The 17,447-nt window shown below is 44.1% G+C and overlaps 1 protein-coding gene across 2 annotated transcripts; it reads left to right on the forward strand.

Annotated features, from left to right (window-relative positions):
• Window positions 1-9,259: 9,259 nt before the first annotated feature.
• TM4SF1 (transmembrane 4 L six family member 1) lies at window positions 9,260-16,886 on the forward strand. 2 transcript variants are annotated; one of them, XM_046003824.1, is made up of 5 exons: window positions 9,260-9,547; window positions 10,945-11,034; window positions 11,124-11,269; window positions 14,007-14,197; window positions 16,043-16,886. In XM_046003824.1, exons 1-5 carry the CDS (start codon window positions 9,371-9,373, stop codon window positions 16,186-16,188), a joined length of 750 nt encoding a protein of 249 aa, XP_045859780.1. In that variant the 5' UTR covers window positions 9,260-9,370; the 3' UTR covers window positions 16,189-16,886. The 2 variants fall into 2 exon arrangements, with proteins under 2 accessions (XP_045859780.1, XP_045859779.1); XM_046003823.1 differs by having other exon boundaries at window positions 9,263-9,547; window positions 14,007-14,187; window positions 16,041-16,886.
• Window positions 16,887-17,447: the final 561 nt, after the last annotated feature.

Here is a 17,447-nt window from a genome sequence, read left to right on the forward strand (position 1 = left end):
TAATTTTTACGCTTCCAATTGGTATTTCAGTCCCTTTGCAATTCTTGCTCAAGTTTTTTTCCTCATCTTCTAAGTCTGACAAAGTAATTTCCAAATTACTTTGTTGAAAACTCATGACTCTGTAGAATCTTTTTGGGACAGGCCAGATTAATGACTTAACATGAAAATGGGATGGATTTCCCATCAGGATTCCCAGAGTAGGCTACTACTGTGTTTTTGTGACCTAACACAATGAAAGGCGTTGTCACTAGATGATTCAGCTAGTTGAGATTAGAATCTCAACTCCCTTTCTGGGGTGGAAATTTGAGGCATGGTGTTTATATTAGATGCGAGGGTAAGGCTTACTCGGACAGTAATGCTTCCATTCTCCTCCATCAATGCCAGGCAAAGACTATGAACAGAGAAGTAGAAGGAAGGTCAACCAGTCACCCTGGCCAGAAGCAATCCTCGTAGCCAACTCAAACCTGTCATGTTTCCTTGCTGTCTGTCTGTCTGTCTCTCGGTCTCACATGGGCACACACAGGGTCTCAGTTGCTCCACTGCTGTAAGGCCCTTCTCAGTAAAATTCCCTAAGGCAAAATCTACTGTAACCCGAGTTTTCAGCTCATTCAGTATCAGTGGGAAAAGTGCCATGTTGGACTTTGACTGACAGCCACAAAAACCAGTTTGACTGAGAGTGGCAAGGCCACAAGGTCTAGGTGGAGTATTAATTCACCAGCTTGGAATGGTTACTTGGAGAACTCTCACACTGCCCCTTATGCTTCAGTCTGAGTCTCTAAGAGTGTTGAAGTCAAATGTACAGCAGGAAGATTTTTTTATTCAGAACTCAAACACACACACACACACACACACACACACACACAAGCTCTTCTGTCACCAGGGATCCCTGGAAAGTGATATCTGAAATTCTGCTCCAAGTCAACTGCCTTCACTTCTCGTTTTTGTGTGATCTTCGACTCCCAACTGATAGAAGCCCCATGGAACTGAATCTTAATTGGCGTGAGAGACAAGGGGGAGAGTTTTGCCCTAACCTTTCTGAAGAAAGGCAAACATATTTTTTATATAAATTCCAAGGCCAGGTAGGGAAATCCTTTTACACATTATACTGGAGTAAAGGAAATGAAAATAAGCTTTAGTATTTCTTTCCTATACTAAATGTGGGAAAAATTAGTTACTATTTTTTCCTTTTTTTTTTTTAAAAGGATTTTATTTATTTATTTGACAAAGAGAAAGAGAGAGAGATCACAAGTAAGCAGAGAGGCAGGCAGAGAGAGAAAGGGGGAAGCAGGCTTCCTGCTGAGCAGAGAGCCCAATGTGGGGCTCGACCCCAGGACCTGGAGATCATGACCTGAGCAGAAGGCAGAGGATTAACCCACTGAGCCACCCAGGTACCCCTATTTTTTCCTTCTAATTGTGCTCTTATTTTGATTGTTGACAGTATGATTTTGCCACATTAAATCCAAGTTTGTTGAATACTGCCATAGCCTTTGTACTGTGCCATCCACCAGAGTTCTGATAATTTAACATCTTCTCATTTGAAAAACACCAGGTTAATTTTAAATCATTTATCCAGTTAAAGTAGAACCCAAATGATTAATGTCTTGGAATTTTGTTGTTTGAAAATGTCAAATAAAAAGTCCGTTAGGGGTGCCTGGGTGGTTCCGTCAGTTAAGTGCCTGACTTTTGATTTCTGCTCCTGAGATTGAGCCCCGGGTCAGTCTCCACAATCAGCATGGTGTCTGCTTGACATTCTCTCTTCCTCTCTTTCTGCCCCTTCCCCTGCTCTCTTTCCCTCTCTCTCAAATAAATAAATAAATTTTTTTAAAAAGGCAGTCCTTTAATTTTTCATTGGTAATTTTTCATTGATGAGTGTGTTGTGAAGTCATATAAGTAAGCCACATGTGTGAAGGAAGAGCGTGAGTATCTGAGTCAGAGAGACCTGACTAGGAATCCAGAGCACGTCACTCACAAGCCTTGTGACTTTAGCCTGCATACTTAACCCATCTGAGTCTCTGTTTCCTCACCTGGAGACAGCTCCACACAGGAGAGCTGTAAAGTTCAATTATGACGTGGGAAGGACTGACACGTGTCTATTCTGCACACTATTTAATTGTCCTCTCCACCTTCTCCTAAATGTACAGAAACTGCATAACAGTTTTGTCATTCTCCCTAAAGGCATCTGGGATCCAGGGAAGCAAAAGAATGATAAAGAGAACCACCTGGTTGATCAGGTTCAAAATAGAGAGGCAGACGGATTCGTTTTAATTTTTCATTTGTTTTTGGTTTTGTTTTCATTTAATCTGTGGCTTTTCTTCTGAACTGAAGCGAATCCCTCTAGATCTCAGTGTCCTCCTTGGACCACCTACTTCAGTGGATTTCCACTCTGGCTATGCGATAGAATCACTTAGAGAACTTTCTTAAAGTGCAGATTCCTGTCTCACCCCCAGAGATTCCGTGTTTCCCCAGGGGTGAATCAGTGTGTGTGGTTTGAGAAACCTACCTGCCACTCTCCATTGAGACTCAGATGATTTTTGAGGCCCTCCACCATCTCATATGCCTGGCTTTATTACAAAACCCAAGAAAAAGATACTCAAACTAGAAAACATTCATTTTTGAGTGTTCGTATTTGTGTGCTGGCTGTCACCGGCATGTTCTGAATGCCCTCAGCCCACCTATCCCTCAAGGGAGCGGGCCAGCCCTTCTGAGCAGCCAGACCCACATCCTGAGCTTCAAACCATGGGGTTGCCATCCCAGGAGCTGCCTTGTTTGGACGTGGCAATGCGACCTGGCTTGGTGAGGGGGTAACAGGACTGCTGTGAAATGTTGAACTACAACTACCAGACGGGGATGGGGGATCGGGGAGAAAGGTCATGAGGGTGAAGGTAAACTGGTTCAATCTTGGGCCAAGAAGCTTATTTTTTTTTAAGATTTTATTTATTTATTTGACAGAGAGCTCACAAGTAGGCAGAGAGGCAGGCAGAGAGAGAGGAGGTAGCAGGCTCCCCACTGAGCAGAGAGACTGATGTGGGGCTTGATCCCAGGACCCTGGGACCATGACCTGAACTGAAGGCAGAGGCTTTAACCCACTGAGCCACCCAGGCGCCCCAAGAAGCTTATTTTTAAATCAAGAATAAACCAAGAATTGAGATTCAATCAAAGATGGGGAGAAAGCCAGGAGATTGTAGCTACGATGGCTCAACACTGTTCCTTCTCTCTGCCTTTCTGTTGCAACAGTCGTACACCCTGATTATAGTTTCAAATGAAGTACAGCTCCCAGCGTCTCTGCCTGTTCCTATGCTCACCTTTCCTTGACGATGCTTGGGGGCAGAGATGGCTCCCAGCAGTCATGTTTATTCAGTCCCCATATATGTGGGCACGCCCCAGCCTTGTCCGGGGTAACTCCCACTGTTCAGAATCTGAGGCTGATGGGTATTTTGATCAGAGAAATATGTCAACTTGGGAACTGTAAGAGCCATATTCTTCCATGTGAACTGTGAAAGAGAGAAATGAGTCCACATTAGGAAGAATGCAAGATGGAGACTGAAGACGTTCTGGATTTCCTACAGAGTTTGGTTCCCCCGTCCATGTGTACTATTACCTCATCTGCATATGTACCTTTTAGTTTATAATTAATGCCCCTTTGTTAATGTAGCTGGGACTGGCTTCTGCTACTTATACAGTTGGCTCTTGAACACCAGGGTTTGAACTGCATAGATCCACTTAACTCAGACTGTGTTGATAAATATAGTACAGCTCTATAAATGTATTTTCTCTTCCTTATGATTTTTTTTAAAGATTTTATTTATTTGTTTGACAGACAGAGAGTACAAGTAGGCAGAGCAGCAGGCAGAGGGAGAGGGAGAAGCAGACTCCCCGCCGAGCAGGGAGCCTGATGCGGGACTCAATCCCAGGACCCTGGGTTCATGACCCAAGCTGAAGGCAGCCGCTTAACCGACTGAGCCACCCAGGTGTCCCTCCTTATGATTTTCTTAAGAATGTTTTCTTTTCTCTAGATTACTTTATTATAAGAATACAGTATAGAATACATATAATACCCAAAATATATGTTAGTCTACTGTTTATGTTATCGGTAAGCTATTCCTTAACAGTAGGCTACTAGCATTTTGAAGAGTCAAAAGTAATATGTGAATTTTCAATTTCAGCACCCCAACCCCTATGTCGTTGAAGAGTCAGCTGTAATCAAAAAAGCTCTAATGAGTATGGATACCATGTATGAATCATTATATTCTTCAAGTTCAAACCAGTGAGAGACTAGTGCTTTCCCATTGAAGAAGGCAAAACACATGTGGAAGAAAGCAACCAAGGGAAGGATGTCGGGGTTTAAATCTTCCTCTTAGAATCCCTCAACCACACAGAATCATAGACTATTGACATTGGTTCTTTTTTTTTTTTTAAAGATTTTATTTATTTATTTGACAGAGAGAGATCACAAGTAAACAGAGAGGCAGGCAGAGAGAGAGAGAGGGAAGCAGGCTCGCCGCTGAGCAGAGAGCCCAATGCGGGACTCGATCCCAGGACCCTGAGATCATGACCTGAGCTGAAGGCAGCGGCCCAACCCACTGAGCCACCCAGGCGCCCCTTGACATTGGTTCTTAAAAGTAGCTCATTTCCACTGCCCCATATCATAGCTAGATGATATTGGGAAGAGTTTTTAACCCTCGTGGATTTAACTATAACATGGCCATAAAGATTCGGGAGCAGAACCATTCACTCTCTTGAGGTTTCTTCCAATATTAAAACCTCTGTGTCTGTGGTACTTGATATGATCAAAAGGAATTTCCCTTGGAATTATTCTTGAAGCCACATGCTACATATCAAATGGTCAGGAGAGCTCACCATAAGAAGTCATACCAGCTGCTCATGTGAATGACAGGTAAAATTGAACACTTTAAAACTTAAATGTAATGGGCCCTTGGGTAGCTCAGTTGGTTGGACATCTGCCTTTGGCTTGGGTCATGGTCCCAGGGTCCTGGGACTGGGTCCCGCAGTGGGCTCTCTGATCATCAGGGAGTCTGCTTCTCCCTCTTTCTTCACCCTGCTTATGATCTCTCTCTCTCTCAAATCAATAAATAAATCTTACCAAAAAATTTTTAATGTAACAAGTGCCAAATTTGCCTAAATTTCCATAAGACATTTTGGCTTTGCTTAAAAGCAAATAAACTTAGAACAAAACATATTCAACTTCCCTATTTATTTGAATAAAATTTAGCACTTATTATTGAAAGGTGATAAAGATACACATCAGTGTATCGTGGTTTGATTGGTGCTGGATGGGGGTGTGTAAAAGGACAGCGTAGGAGTAATGAGCAGGTCTAGGAAGGAGGCAGGCAGGGTGCGATAGAAGGTGTCATGGAAAAAGTGATGAGTTCAGCGGAGGGAACAAAGCTGGCTGGGGTGGACCATGGTGAGAAGGAAGAACAGGACCTTTCTGGCAGTGGGACAGCATACCCAAAACATGGGGCTGAGAACCAGTGTCCAGTGCTCAGAGACCGGCAGTCCTGTGGCGAAGTAAAGACCACTTTTTCCAAGGTATTCATTTGTGCATCGAGGCTGATTTCAGAGGGAATGAGGGAGGTAAAAGTGAACTTTTAATAACACTGTGGGAACTCTAGTTTCTAAAAATCAATCGCAAAGGGATCCAATACATATTGGAGTGATGGGATCCCAGAGAAGTAGCTATATCATAAAGGGAGTAGAGATATCTTGCCCAGGACAGTGGGCTGATGAAAAGAGGAAGTAATAATAAGTAGCATTTATTGAGTGATCGCTAAATGCCAGGCATTCCATGCTTTGCGCACATCAACTCACTTTGTGCATCAACTCTGTGATGTAGGTTCTATCACTATCCTGTTTCAGGAGGCTGTCTCCCTCCCTCGCCTAGTCCCCTCTCCTGCACTTATCGCTAATGCACAAGGTATTTTATTTATTTAATTTTATGTTGTATTTGTCTCTCACTTTCTGATAGAATGAACTCTCTTTAAGGGCAGGGACTTTTGTTTTGTTGACTGCTACGTATATACCCAGAACTTAGAAAACATAGTAGAAGCTCAAGAAATCTTGCTAGAAAAGAAGGAGAGAAACTGAGACACAGAAGGGTTAATAATTTGCCCCAACCAGTCCAGCAGTGGCAGGACCTGGGAGCAATGGTGTGAACAGCTAAGGGGGGTTTTAGTGAGGTTCACAAGGGAGCATAACAGGATTGAAGGTGGAGGATCTGGAGCCTGGTAAGAATAGGCTTAAGAATTCATCGGTTCATTTATTTATTCAGTTAGTTTTTCAGCAAACATTTACTGACTCTCTACCATGTAGCAGGCATTTTTCCAGGCCACAGGAAGCAAGGGTGGACAAGGCCAAAAGAGTTCCCCCCTCAGAGGAGGAGAGACAGACAACAGAAAAGGAAACGAGTGAATGAATATATGGCAACATTTCAGGGATGATAAAGTCTGGGCTGATAATAGAACAGGGTGATGTGATGAAGAGTAGCCGGGGGAGGGGGCCTCCCACCATTAGATGGGGTCTTTGGAGACGGCCTCTTTGAGGGGATGTATGAGCAGAACCTGCAGCAGGAAGCTCTGAGAGAAGATAATGCTTAGAACAAAGACGATGGGAGTGGGGGAAGCAGAAGTTGTGGCAGGGCTGGGGATGGCGTTTGGAGATGGGATGGAGCCCAGAAAGTGTCCATGGAGATCATGGCTCAGCCCAGAAGGCTGAGCATTCACAGCGAGGAGAAAGGCCTGTCGGGCAAAGTCTGCCTAGGATGAGAGCCAAGGGGTTAAACAATTGCCCTGAAAACATATCTGATCTTAAACCAGGAACCTAACCCAAAAAGGACCTTGATTTGGGGCAGAAGCAGAAGGTACTATGTAGAATGACAGGAGTCTGGGCACGGTGGACTGACTCCATGTTGCAAGTGAATTTGGTCAGCTCAAGCCTGCAAGGGACTTACACGGATGTGTAATGTGTCCCCCACGATCCCCGCACACTGTGTGTGTCTGCCCGGAGCTGAGGAACCACTGGAGGTGGGAGTGGCCTCGGGGAACATCTACTACACATGATATTTACCTGGCCCGGGGACCAGGCCGGTGATCCCCAACCTAAGCGAAACACAAGACTCATTTGGAATGTCTGTAAGAAAGTTCAGATGACACCTCGTCCCCCATGATTCGTATTTACTGTGTTGAGAGAGGACCAAGTGTCTGCACCTGCGATGCAGATGGTCTCCAGACAGGGCCCACCTGGCGAAGTGTGAAAGCGAATCCACTAACGGGCTTCAGGGAACCCCTGGAACCCCTGAAATGGAATGAAACCTGTGTGCTTGCATACCTGTATATTTGGGTTGGGGGAGAGAGTCCGTATCCTCACAAGAGTCTCAAAACCTCAAGAACAGCTGATCTAGTCCTGCCCCGTGTTGTCTAGAGTAGAAAACAGGGTCCCCCGAATGTGATGACTTGCTTCATCCCCCAGACAGGAAATCAGCAGAGGTGGGCTGTCACTCCACACTTTTCCCCTGCCCCTCACTCTCTCCTTCACACCCTGCTGACCATGGGGTGAGGGGCAAGGGGGACGGTGATTAAGCACACAGGAGCAAAGTCCTGACAGGATTGCTCGCCTCATTTTGGCCCCAGGTGGGAGAGATCAGCAGAGTGGAGGTCCGCAATGATGATGCCTTAACAAAGGGCCCAGGCACTCACCTGGACACCACCCCAGGCCCTGATACCGTGGACTCTTCGCTCCATGAGGACCTAAAGCCAGGACAGAAGGTACATGGTGGAAACGGAGTGACATTCTTGGGAAAATCTGTCCTCCTATACCTGAGCAGGCGGGTGGTTCCAGCCTTCCCCGCCTGCGCTTTCTTTCTATCCACCTCTCTCCTCAGGCCGGTCTGGATCACGGCCCCACCTTTGTTAGTATATCCCTCCCAGACCCGATTCTGTGACTAACCCCAGTGAGCCTCCTCACATTTGGAATGTGTCCTGCCCTCCAGTTTTGGCCCAAATCCTTCAGCCTCTGGCTGCAGCCTGAGCTCCCAGATCCCACTGCCTTGCTCACCTTCCTCTTCCGAACTAACGACACCCCATCTTGGCCTTTCGCCTCTTCACTCCCTCTTCTGTCCCGGGCACAGGGCCCCATCTGTCACCCCATCCTCCCCCAGCCCATCTGGCCTGCACAACCTGCTATTCAAGGGCTAAACTTCTTCTGAGTCTGACCCCTCCTTGCAAGGATGCAAGACTGCTGCCTAAGAAAGTGAGCGTAACACTCTTCCTCCACCTTCATCTGGGAGCCTGCAACAGTGGGCTCAGGGGCTGGCTGGTGGACCACGGGCAGACCCTGAGTCCTGACCAACAGCTGTGCATCCCCACTCTTTCCAGTGCCTCTCTGTCTAGCCCCCCACCCCCGCTCCGCTTGCCAAGTCCCTTTCTCTTCTGTTCCTTTCTCTTTTTCTTTCCTTTCCTTTTCTTTTTCTTTTCTTTCTTTCTTTTTTTTTTTTTTTAATTTCTTTTTCTTTTTAACCTTCCCCCATGCTTTAGGCCTCCCTTGGCCCTTCCCGGGATCCCTTTGCCTGAGAGCAATCCTCAGGAATAAAAAGGTGCCCAAGCCCTTTGTGTGGACAAATGCCACCTTTGTTTTGGTGCCAGATTTGTTAGAGGCAGCTCTCAGGGAAAGCTGGACAGTTGGAGCCGTCCTGCAGAGCAGGCAATAGGCAGAGGAAAGAAGATGGCTCAGGGATGTTCCCAACAGCCTCCTCAAATCTGTGGGGGCATGGCTGGTGGCCCCCTTGTCTTTCACAGACCAGGAGACAAGCTCGGTGCTCAGGACAGCCCCAGGTCTGGAATTAAGCCAGGGCAAAAGTGGAAGTGGACACAGAGCCGCCCAACTGGAAGCTGTCCAGAGAGCTTGCTGCCTCGCAAAGCCTCCACCGGCTCAGTCAGCTGCGGACACTCGACAGTTACTGGAAAGTCATTTCAGACGCCCCTGTCAGCTCTTTGTCCCGTGAAGGAATAGCACGGTGAATGTCTTGGTGAAGATTAATCATTTTCTTCCTTGCCTATGACTGAAGCTGTTTCTCACATCCTACCCTGGTTTCGCCGGTCTCAAGGATTTCATGGGAAGGACGGGACACTCCCTCTGCCTTCCCCGCCTCCCCAACCCCAACGGGAGCCTGCGATCAGGACCAATGAAAGCAAAGTACCTCACCCACCCAGTGACTAAGAACTCAGAGTATTTAAGAGGTTCAGGAATGGGCTGAGAACTGCTTCTGCTTTCTCCCCAGACAGGCACACTCTCCTCTGACTCGGGGCTCGCTGAGCTGCAGAGGGAAGGGGGAAAACCTCCCAGACTCTCTGCCACCATGTGCTACGGCAGATGTGCACGATGCATTGGACATTCCCTGGTGTGGCTGGCCATCCTCTGCATTGTGGCTAATATCTTGCTTTACTTTCCCAATGGGGAAACAAAATATGCCTCTGAAAACCATCTCAGCCGCTTCGTGTGGTTCTTTTCCGGCATCGTGGGAGGGGGCTTGCTGGTAAGTTGTTCAGAATTATTAGAAGCTTAAACTATTCTCTTCTGTTAATGAGGGTTCTCACGGAAATGTTTCTACAGTGCCTCCTTCCAAATCCAGTTATTTCTGTTTGTCCTTCTTTGGAAAGAACACATGAAAGTTGAGATAGGTCTGGTGTATTAATTTTGTTAGACGGTTTACAAAATCCTCTTTCACTAACAGCGGACTACCTTTTTGCTAGCCTCTCTTACTTTACAGTTAGAAAACAGATATTAGCTTTTAAATCAGATCTGAGAGACTATAGAGTTTCTAGTACTGGAGGGGGTGGGCATTTAACGTTTACTCTGGGGACCCGGGAGGACGCCGCTGGTTCTCTGTCTGAATCAACAGTTTTGGATCCAAATTCTCTGCTGTTTATTCTCAGGCATCTATGGCAGAAAAAAAAAATAAATCATGAGTTATGAGTGTATTGCTATTCAGAAAGAACTATAAATTTTCTCCTTTATGTAATCCTGGGTGTGGTGTCTAGGAAAAATCCTACAGTTAGCAGCAGATCAGGGTCTGAAGCTCACAGTGGAATGTGTTGTTTTTTCCAAGGTTTGTTTTTAATTGAAGTGAGAGGAATTTGCCTGCCAACCTGGGAGCTGAAAGTATTAACTTCAACCACAGCATGGAAAGAATGTGGACGAACTAGAGTTTGCCACTTTAAATGCTGGGATTGAGAATTCTAGAAAGACATTTTATGGAATCGCTAGTACCACACAGAATATTTTTCTTAGCCAGGAAAAGACACTATAACATTTAAATTGAATACATTATTATGAAGCTTTATTATCATGTGCATATAATCATTTGTCCTTCATGTAACATTGCACCTGTTTAAGCTTCTTTTGATCTCAAACTCAGAGTACTTCATACTTTATTTAAAGAGCTTTATTGTGAAGCCACAATCGTAAAATAGTATCATCAAAGAAGCAGTTCATACTTACTATATGGTGTCTTCATCTCTCCCATTTATGAAAAATTTCAGTTATTCTATGAAAGACTGTTAGTATCATCTATGTTTTACAAGGGGAAAAAAATCAGTTTTAAAGATAGAGTTTAAGAGTTTCATCCAGAGCTGAGGGATGGTGCTAGGAACTCTTGTAGAAGAAACTTTCACAGGTTACTCTTTGAGCCCTCCAGTCCTGCATGCTCACCCTAAAGACACATTATATGCAAACAAGCAGGCACTCCACTTAGAGGGCTTTTGTGCTCCTCGTGGTTTTACATTCTTTGAGAGCCTTGGGCAAGCTAACCCAAAGCCATCCACCACTGTCAGAAAGAAATATATTCTAGCAACAGATGCTTAGCCGGACCCTTATGACAGGCTTCGATTTGAGGAGAAGGCGGTGACTTTGGTTTCCCTGTTTTCGAACCAGATGTTCCTGCCGGCATTTGTGTTCATCGGGCTGGAAGAGGAAGACTGCTGCGGCTGCTGTGGCCACGAAAACTGCGGCAAGAGATGCGCGGTAGGTGCTCCAGCTCCCGGGGTGGAAACGGTCCTTGAGGGGCAGCCGGGACCTCGGGGCCTCACTCCCTCCCTTTCTGCTCTCGCCAGATGCTTTCTTCTGTCCTGGCTGCTCTGATCGGAGTTGCGGGATCTGGCTACTGCGTCATCGTGGCAGCCCTGGGCTTGGCGGAAGGACCACAATGTCTTAATTCTTTGGGCCAGTGGAACTACACCTTTGCCAACACCGATGGACAGTGAGTAATGGTTTCCCGGTGGGCCACGCGTTCTCATCCGCCGCCTGGTACAGTGGCAAACCCAGCAGGTTAGACGGGCAGCGGTCAGCCAGTGTCGGTCCGCTCCGCCAGGTGTCTTTGCACGGACTCAGGCACCAGGCGGTGGTGTCAGAGCGTGGATCCCCGACCCGGAGAAGCTCTCTGTGCTTTTTAATGGATTCCCTGATTCAGCCCTCATCATAAATTTAGGGATAAATTTAATAGGAGTATGTTGACTTCCACTATTGCTTCCATTTTACAGATGAGGAAAGGGAGGTCTAGAGAGTTGCAGGAACTTATTCAAAGTCACATTGCTGGGAAGGACATGGACAGTCAGGATTTGAACCCAGGCAGCCTGGCTATAGAGTTTGTGCTCATACAGTGTGTCCACTATACCAGAATGATTAGCTGATTTTACTGTTTTATAAGAAAATACTATGGAATCATACATAATATGGATGGAAAGCATATGAATTTAACCAAAGTCCAGGGTAGATCATAGAATTCCCATACACACACTCATGTATAACATAATAACTACATACAACAAACTCTTTATTTAAAGTGATCAGCCCATAGGAGACAGGTCTGATATACGACTTTAACATCAGGGTAATTTAAGGTCTTTTGTATTATGTTGATGTTTATTTCTTATTCATTATTGAGGAAAGATCAGAAATAGCTGATAGAAACTGATATACATGATGATGAATGAATGACATCCTTCTTTGAATTTTGAAAAGCTTAGTTGTGAGATTCATGAGTGAAAAGAATATGAATAATGAATTTCGATTGCCTTTATGTCATCAAGACTGTTTATCCCCCATGGATTGTGTAGCAGATAGGGAGTTCATAAATCACGAATATGGAATTACATGGACCTGGATTCCGTCCCAGCTCTGCATTTCTCCCTCAGCAGCCAGGATAAAGCGGACTGAGCTCTGTGTTTTTCTGTTACTTCATTTGTCAAATAAAACCAGGGGCAGTTGTCAGGAGGGTTAATGAGATAATAAACGTAAAGTATTTGTCACAGAAACTGACACACTCTGACCATGGCCTTTGTTAGTTGTTAATACTATCTCCTAACTTACAATGAATACAGCCAAGGTAGACTTGGAAGGAAAATTAGCACTTAGAGGGGTTTGAAATTTCGGTGGTCAAAATGGTTATTGATCATGATTCAACTTTGTTCAGAACCTACTGAATGTATTAGTAGGAACTGGTTATTCACATATGCACAGGCATACAAACTACTGTACAAACCCACCTCTAAAAGTGATCATGATGAATGTCGCTGGAATGCAAGGAGAAGGGCAAGTATCACTAAACATTTTTACAGCTGTTTGAGCATATGACCCTCCCCTGACTCACCCCAGCTTCTATAAAAAACCTTCTGCTTCTATATCATTCCTCACTTCAACCTGTCCAAGGAGATCAGTATGGGAAATAAATAATGGTCACAAGCCGGTGATTAATTGCTCAATAGGCAAGTGGGGCTGAAGAATTTTTTTACGTTGTGTCCTAAAATGACAAATTCTTTTCCCCACTGATAGGCAGAAATACAGGGTCATACGGACAGAGCTCTTTTTTTAAATCAACAAATTGAATTTCTGATTGGCTCAATGAGTTAGGTCTCTAATTCCAAGTCCCTTTGTTCTGCTGTTTTAGAAAAACTGATAAGAAAAGAGTTTTATACTAGACCTCTTTGTGGAATTAAGCCAATAACAGATTTTCCCACATGATTGAATCCTATTTCATTAAGGATCCACATGCTTTATGATGTAGCAAAGGCTGAGATTCTAAGAGAATAATCAGAGATTGAAGTTTTTCAGACCGTAAGAGTATTCAGGTATTTAGAAAATCTCTTAAGTCATGTATATATGTATATGACTTATGTGTGTGTGTATAGTCAGTCATATGTGATTTCAGCATGGTTTGCTAGTATTTTTCAAAGTGACTTCAGATTATTTATCATTCAATTACTTTTACTTTATTTTTTAAAAGATTTTATTTATTTATTTGACAGAGAGAGATCACAAGTAGGCAGAGAGGCAGGCAGAAAGAGAGAGGGGGAAGCAGGCTCCCTGCTGAGCCAAGAGCCCCAAGTGGGGCTCGATCCCAGGACCTTGAGACCATGACCTGAACAATAGGCAGAGGCTTAACCCACTGAGCCACCCAGGCACCCCTCAATTACTTTTAAAAGTGTTGAGTACCTACTTTGTTCCAGATACTGGTCTAGGGGTTATATATACAACGATAAAAGTTCTGTTTCCTATTTTCATGGAGCTCAGACCTGTGGAATAGTTATATAAGCAGGTACTCTCCTGGGCTAGGTTATGTGCCCTTCCTCAAACTTGGTTTACCTGATCAGTATACCTGTCACAATGCAATTGCGTCTTGTCTCCACACTTAGAGGCTCTGCTCTTCCAAGGCAAAGCCCATGCCATGTTCACCATTATATCCCCAGCCCGGGCTTAGTGTCTAACTCACAGTGAAAGCCCAATAATATTTGCTGAATTTTATGTTTCTCATTGCAACATGACCTGGGCTAAATTGCTCACTTTGCGAAATGACTTTGACTAGAAAAATTTTATACAGGTCAATGAATTAATTCATTTCTTTTTTCTTTGAATGAAAAAGCACCACACAGAAAGTAGCTCATGAGATATTCCATTAGGTGTGATCATGGGACAGAAGTTTCTTTTTTTTTTATCTGCAGGTACCTTCTGGATACCTCCACATGGTCCCAGTGCCTTCAACCCAGACATGTTGTTGAATGGAATGTCTCTCTGTTTTCTATCCTCTTGGCCCTCGGTGGAATTGAATTCATCTTGTGTCTCATTCAAGTAATAAATGGAGTGATGGGAGGAATATGTGGTTATTGTTGCTCTCGCCAACAGGTAAGAAACTGTGTGAAAATGTCACAGCCTTGTCCTAGGGCATTCAATGACTATAATACGCCATTGTTTTCATCAGAAAGAATAAAAGGCAAAATTAAAAGCTGCTCAACTTACCAGCATTTGTCCTTATACCATCTTTGTGGCAAAAGCATTTACAGCATATGGTTTTGCTCTGGGTAATAAGCTTCCTTGAGTGTCATAGTCCTGGGTTATCTTGTTTTTTTGTAGTTGGCTCCGTGTATGTAAGGAAAATGCTGCCCATAAACAAAGTGTTCTTTCAAGAGCAAACTCACCACCCCTTTCACGGGCTCCGGCCAAAGAGACACAACTGTGTTTACTCTCATGTTCCCAACTAGCGTACACAAATAGTCAACGTTCCTTGCACTAGGCACTCAGCTACACTCACATTTAAGATGCCACTGTGAGTCAGGCATTAAGCAATATGTCTACAATCCCCTAGTCAGGAAGGAGCAGGCTTTGGACCCTGGGTCATCTTATGCCACAACCGCTGCTCTCAGCCTGTACGCAATACTTGCTGCTCTGTTGCATCTCTTAAAATTCCTTCCTAAAAAGGCATCACAAAAATGCTGCAACAGCTAAGCATGGAGAATCACTAGTAACCTTTGAATAGCAGCTTGTCAAAAGCCTTTCACGGTGAAAGAAAACCAGGAAGCACTTGTTTCCTGAGGAAATGATTTCAGAGAGAAGTATGCATTTGTTAGTAGCAGGGAAAGTTCTTGTTTCTATATCTTCCTAAAAAAGAAACCTCATGTATTAATGAATTGATGGAAGTCCAGCTTGTTTGTTTTACACATTACTCTGTAAAACGGAATTAGGTGAACAGAAACTTAATTTCTATTTTCCTAATCATTTACTTCCATGGTTCAAGGTCTCTTTCTCTTAAAATAAGACAAAACCTAATGAAAACTGAAAGCCCACTGCTACCATGAAAAACCTTGCTGTAAATAAGTGGAAACTTTCTAAAATTTTTGAGGGGAAGTTAAAATAAAAATCTAGTTTTCCTTATCAGGCGAGTACAGCAAGATTAAAAATTTCCTTTGGAAGCTTGCCATATTTCCAAGAAAACAACACAGTGGGAAACTTTCAGTGTGGAGTTGTTTCCAGGCAATATGGTTGGGGAGAGGCAGAGAAGAATCCTCTCAGAATTACTTTAATGTAACCTATCTTTAACCTTGAATTTCATACAAGGCAGAGTTTAAATTAGATGAGGCCCCGCTGGACATCAGCCCTTGTGCATTTTTGGGAAGAGGCATAATATGTCAGTGACCACGGCTGCTGCCAGTGGTTTGTCAGAGTGACCCTCCTCTCTGAGCTGGGGTGGGGGGGGTGAGCAAATAGTCCTACTGGGTTTCCCATCTGAAATTCACAGTAGGGATGGCTTCTTCCCAGAAACGCCAGTGCAGATCTGCTACCTTTATTCCTCAGACAAAAGACACTTTCAAAGGGCAAGGTTTTTTAGTGTAGATGAGTCAAGTCTGTAACTTGGTAGCATTGAATTGGGAAAGTTACCTCCATTGAGCCCACTCCTGGGTGAAACTCCCGTGGCATTATCTCTAAAATCCCTAAGATTAAAAACCTACCCCAAACACATTCAGAGCCAACTCAACACCAGTAAGCTGCCTTTTCATAGCCCTTTCCTGCAGCTTTTCCTCAGAGAGGACAATGGGTGTCCTTTGTTTAGGAAACATTTCATGAGCATTGTCTAGACTCTCAGCTGAAGTTGACATCAGCCTGCTTTATGTCTGCTTCAAACAGGAAATTTTAGGACGAAAATGGCATCGTTGTCTGTTCAGCCTGTTGGTGACCTAATGCCTATCTCACTTTCTTTACAGAGATATGACTGCTAAAAGAACCACCCCAAGACAGAACCACAACCTTCCTCTATTTCATTGTAATTTATATATTCTACCTGTATTAATTTGTAAAACTTTGTACCACTGTATCATACTTTATATATTCTACTTTTATAAATGTGTATAAAGACTGGCATCTTCATCTGATGTCAAGCAGAGCAAACAAACCTTTTTTTTAGGACTGTGAAAACAAATGAGGTCATTTATTGACTGAATGACGGTCGGTCCTCAGCGTAGCTGAGATGAACTCTGGCCTGAGTAATGTTTTTGAGAAGCATTATGAGGATAAATATCCTTTTCCCATTTCTATTGTATTTGCATCGGTTTATTAAATGGAAGATGTCTAGTTACTTTTCTTTTTTAAGACCATGAAGGAGAAAATCCAGCAACTTGAGAAGATGTGTTTTTTTTCACTGTTTATATGGTGTTTCCCATTCATATGCCTGCCAATCTCTGACAAGAGGCCTTTATGAACTGTTCTGAGTTTTGCGAGAGACAGATACTTGCCCAGAGCAGGACGGCTGGTTGAGAAAGCCTGAGCCAAAGGAAGGAGTCAACACTAGCAATGTTGTCCTGCCAGATCTCACCTTTCTCTAACACGTGGAAAACTTTTTGTCCTTCAAAGACAAGTGCTAAGGATCACGTCTTGAAAAAGAAAAAGGCCTGGATACTCGGACAAGAAAAAATGGGAAACGGAAGAAAACAGTTAATCAACATCATGGGAAAATGGGGGAGGAGGAGTAAGGGCAGGAGGACCGTGAGGAAATAACCCCAAAACCTGATGGTTGAAATCCAGCAAAATAAAGTATCCACGACCATGTTTAATTTCATTGTCCTTTATTTAAAGTTCCTCCATTTTTCTCCCTATTTTTCCTCCCCAGCCTGTGGGTAGTGCAGCCCCTATTGCTGGGGGCTTTGTGGCTTCTGGGTGTTTTATCCCACTCTCTCTGCCTCATCCTTGCCCTCCTCATCTACTTTTCTCTGCCATCCACGCATTGTTGTTGCTCTGCATTACTGGGGGTTGAGGTCATTACACGGCATATGTAACTTTCCTTTCTACTGGATGCTCCAGGCATTAGGCCCCTGTGGAGGGTCACAGACATTTTCTCCCTTGCTAGTTTATTTCAATTGTACAGTTACCTTGACAGCCAACTCCGTCGCCCTAACATCTGTAGAGGTGAAGACAGAGATCACACGTGTTCCAGCAGTGGCCTTATGAGTTGGTCTTAGAACACTGTGCTTTTGAAGCAGGATGCCCATCGAAATGATATTTTGAGAAACCTGCAACAATTTTAATGTGACACAAAAATAAAATGTAATTTTGTCTCATTCATCAAAGCATGATCACTACTGTGAGTTATTGCATATAGTCACATCAGAGGAAAT

The sequence above is a fragment of the Meles meles genome, chromosome 4 (genome assembly GCF_922984935.1).
Source record: "Meles meles chromosome 4, mMelMel3.1 paternal haplotype, whole genome shotgun sequence".
Classification (NCBI taxonomy): Eukaryota; Metazoa; Chordata; class Mammalia; order Carnivora; family Mustelidae; genus Meles; species Meles meles.